The sequence below is a fragment of the Acanthopagrus latus genome, chromosome 22 (assembly GCF_904848185.1).
Source record: "Acanthopagrus latus isolate v.2019 chromosome 22, fAcaLat1.1, whole genome shotgun sequence".
Lineage (NCBI taxonomy): Eukaryota > Metazoa > Chordata > Actinopteri > Spariformes > Sparidae > Acanthopagrus > Acanthopagrus latus.
In genome coordinates, this window is record NC_051060.1 from 2,509,082 (window position 1) to 2,511,688 (window position 2,607).

General features: G+C 40.8%; 1 protein-coding gene across 1 annotated transcript; it reads right to left on the minus strand.

The window, feature by feature from the left end:
* Positions 1-555: 555 nt before the first annotated feature.
* Positions 556-1,110, minus strand: LOC119012487 (gamma-crystallin M2-like). Its single transcript, XM_037086376.1, has one exon. The coding sequence runs from the start codon at positions 1,108-1,110 to the stop codon at positions 556-558; it is 555 nt and encodes a 184-aa protein (XP_036942271.1).
* Positions 1,111-2,607: the final 1,497 nt, after the last annotated feature.

Below are 2,607 nucleotides of genomic sequence, written 5' to 3' on the forward strand. Positions count from 1 at the left end.
TATTTATGTGTGTATATTGTAAATTGTATACCACCGCCAGTGTAAATCTTTTTTTTATTTTTAGCCCAGCACTGTAACTCATTCAGATGTGCATATACAGAATACAATAATTTGTACCATCACGGTGTTGGATTTTGTTACCTTGCCTTAACCCTAGATAAACTATATTACTGAGAAAGTTATTTTAATTTGCCTACATAAGTGATTCAAAGATATTGGAAAGTAGGTTTAAAGGTTGATGATGTACCATTAGAAACTGTAGGACGAAGAGCAGAAACGAAAATAATTAGAAGAAAAGTAGAACAAAGAAAGAATCAAATGCAACATTGTTTTGTTTATAACGAAGTAGGCTTTATTGGTATTTCTACATGGTGGCTGTGATTGTGCTTTTTATCAGCAAGCCCTTGAAGACATCTGTATGTGCAGTTCAGTACTTTTGATCCTTTTCACCCACTTGCTGCAGTCAGCACCTATCATTATATGTTGCTTCACATAAGTAGCTTAGTCACTCATTCTGTTTGGGACCTTAACTGCTGGACCATCAGGAGTTATCATCTAGTAGCAGGAATCCATGATGCGCCTCATGCTCATGAACCTCATGCTGCTCATGCCCATGCTCATGAAGCTCCTGTACTCCCCAGGCCTCATGTACATCATTCTTCCTCTGAAGTGTGGCTGCTCGTACATCAGCCAGTGGCCCTCCATCACGTTGCAGGACATGCAGTTGGACATGCTGAAGCGATCCATGACATTCTCACAGTCCTCCATCAGCTCGTGCATCTGGCCCTGGAATTGCTCCCTCTCGTACATCCTCATCCTGTAGGAGCCTCTGTGCATTGGGATCATGCGGCAGGACCTGATGCAGTCGCTCATGCCCATCATGCTCATGTAGTCAGAGTACTCGCCCCTCCTCATGAAGTACTGGTTTCCCATGAAGTTGGTGCGGTCGTAGACCATGAAGCAGCCCTTCTCCACCCTACAGGAGTGGCAGCGGTTCATGTAGGAGGACATGTCGGGGCAGTCGCTCATGCACTCATAGGAGCGGCCCTGGAAGTTCCTATCCTCGTAGAAGATGATCTTGCTCATCATGTTCATGCCGCTGGAGGTCATCTTTGCCAGGTGTTGTCACTAGAGGCGATGCTACTGCTGCTGGTGCTGCTCTTGGAGCTGAACTGCTTGTCTACTTGTTGGAAACTTTGCTTTTTATACCTGACAAGCTGAGAGCCCCATTGTGAAAATAGCCTGACAAGGCAACATAGCATAGAAGCCCATAGAGAAGGGTTGTCTACATTTACAGAGGTTCCACCAAAAGACCTTAGAGAGGCGGTTTTACTTCAAACCCTGTCAGACAAAACCTTTTTCAAAGGGTTATAACAAAGAACAATGGCACCTTTGTGCATCATTGAAGTCCACAAACTATCCTTAGCTTTGGAATTTTGTTTTGTGTTCTAGTATCATTCTTAGCAGTTTCCCAGATCATCTATTAATTTGGTCAGTGAAGGTTCATTATGCACAATGATCTGCATATACTAACAAACACTGTTTAGTCATTTATTGAATATTTTAGGGTCACTAAAACGATATTTAGCCTGTCGCTTTATCAGCCATGACCAATGTTACTCATGAGTATGGATTTGTATGGTCTTTCTATTTATCAATGTACGATAGTTTTCATTATGATAGAATCATTTAATTTAGCTTTAAATGTCACAGTGTGAATTTGTTGGTGTGAATGAGTTGTGCCATAAAAGATTTGTCTCAGTCTAGATTATGAAACATTCAGCTACAACATGTTTTGGTGAAGGAGTCAGTCAAAGGAATGTGTCTTGGTTGCTGCAAGTGTCAGGTATTGATCAGATCACTTGCTTTATAGGGTGAGGGGTGGAAAAACCTCCTACCTCCTACTGTATTAACATCTTATAGACATCACCTGTGTACCAAATTCAGCAGGTCAATGGTGGGGTTAATGGTGTTCATTAAATCATCAAAGGTTCAACCTTTAAGATGATGTATGTGTGATTTACAATACAGAGTTGCACAATGAAATTAAAGTTTTTAAACTCATTCATGCAACACAAACATAGGAAATATGTAAACCTAGAGTTATTTACATACATAAATACTTTATGCTTCCAAGATATAATTCTCTTGTGAATTTAATTTTGTTTGTGTTAGGGTTGATGTCAACAGCAGCAACAAAATGGAGATGATAATGTGGTCTGCATCTTCACATTCAAAGATCAACATCAGGTTAAAGGGATAGTTCGTGTTTTTTGAAGTGGGGTCATATAAAGTACATATCTATAGTGGATCTGTTCCATACCGTAATCAGCGATCAGCGCAGCCTCATTTTGGAGAAGTAGAGAGCCGCTCCAGCCCAGACGCTCAGCTTTGTACTGCAGTGAACGGGGTTCAAATAAAAAGAGAAATAAACCACCTAAAATAAGGCTCACCTAAAAAATCTATAACAGTTTTAGTGTATGTTGTATAGGGAAAATTCACACCGCTTTATATCGCCATCAGACCACCCTTTCTTTTGGCACTACATTTTCTCAACCATAGAACCTCCGTATCCCTACTGCAGTACAAAGCTGAGCATCTGGAGCA

Coding starts and splice junctions, on each gene's coding strand:
- LOC119012487 (XM_037086376.1), bottom strand. CDS start 1,110: ATGACCTCCAGCGGCATGAACATGATGAGCAAGATCATCTTCTACGAG.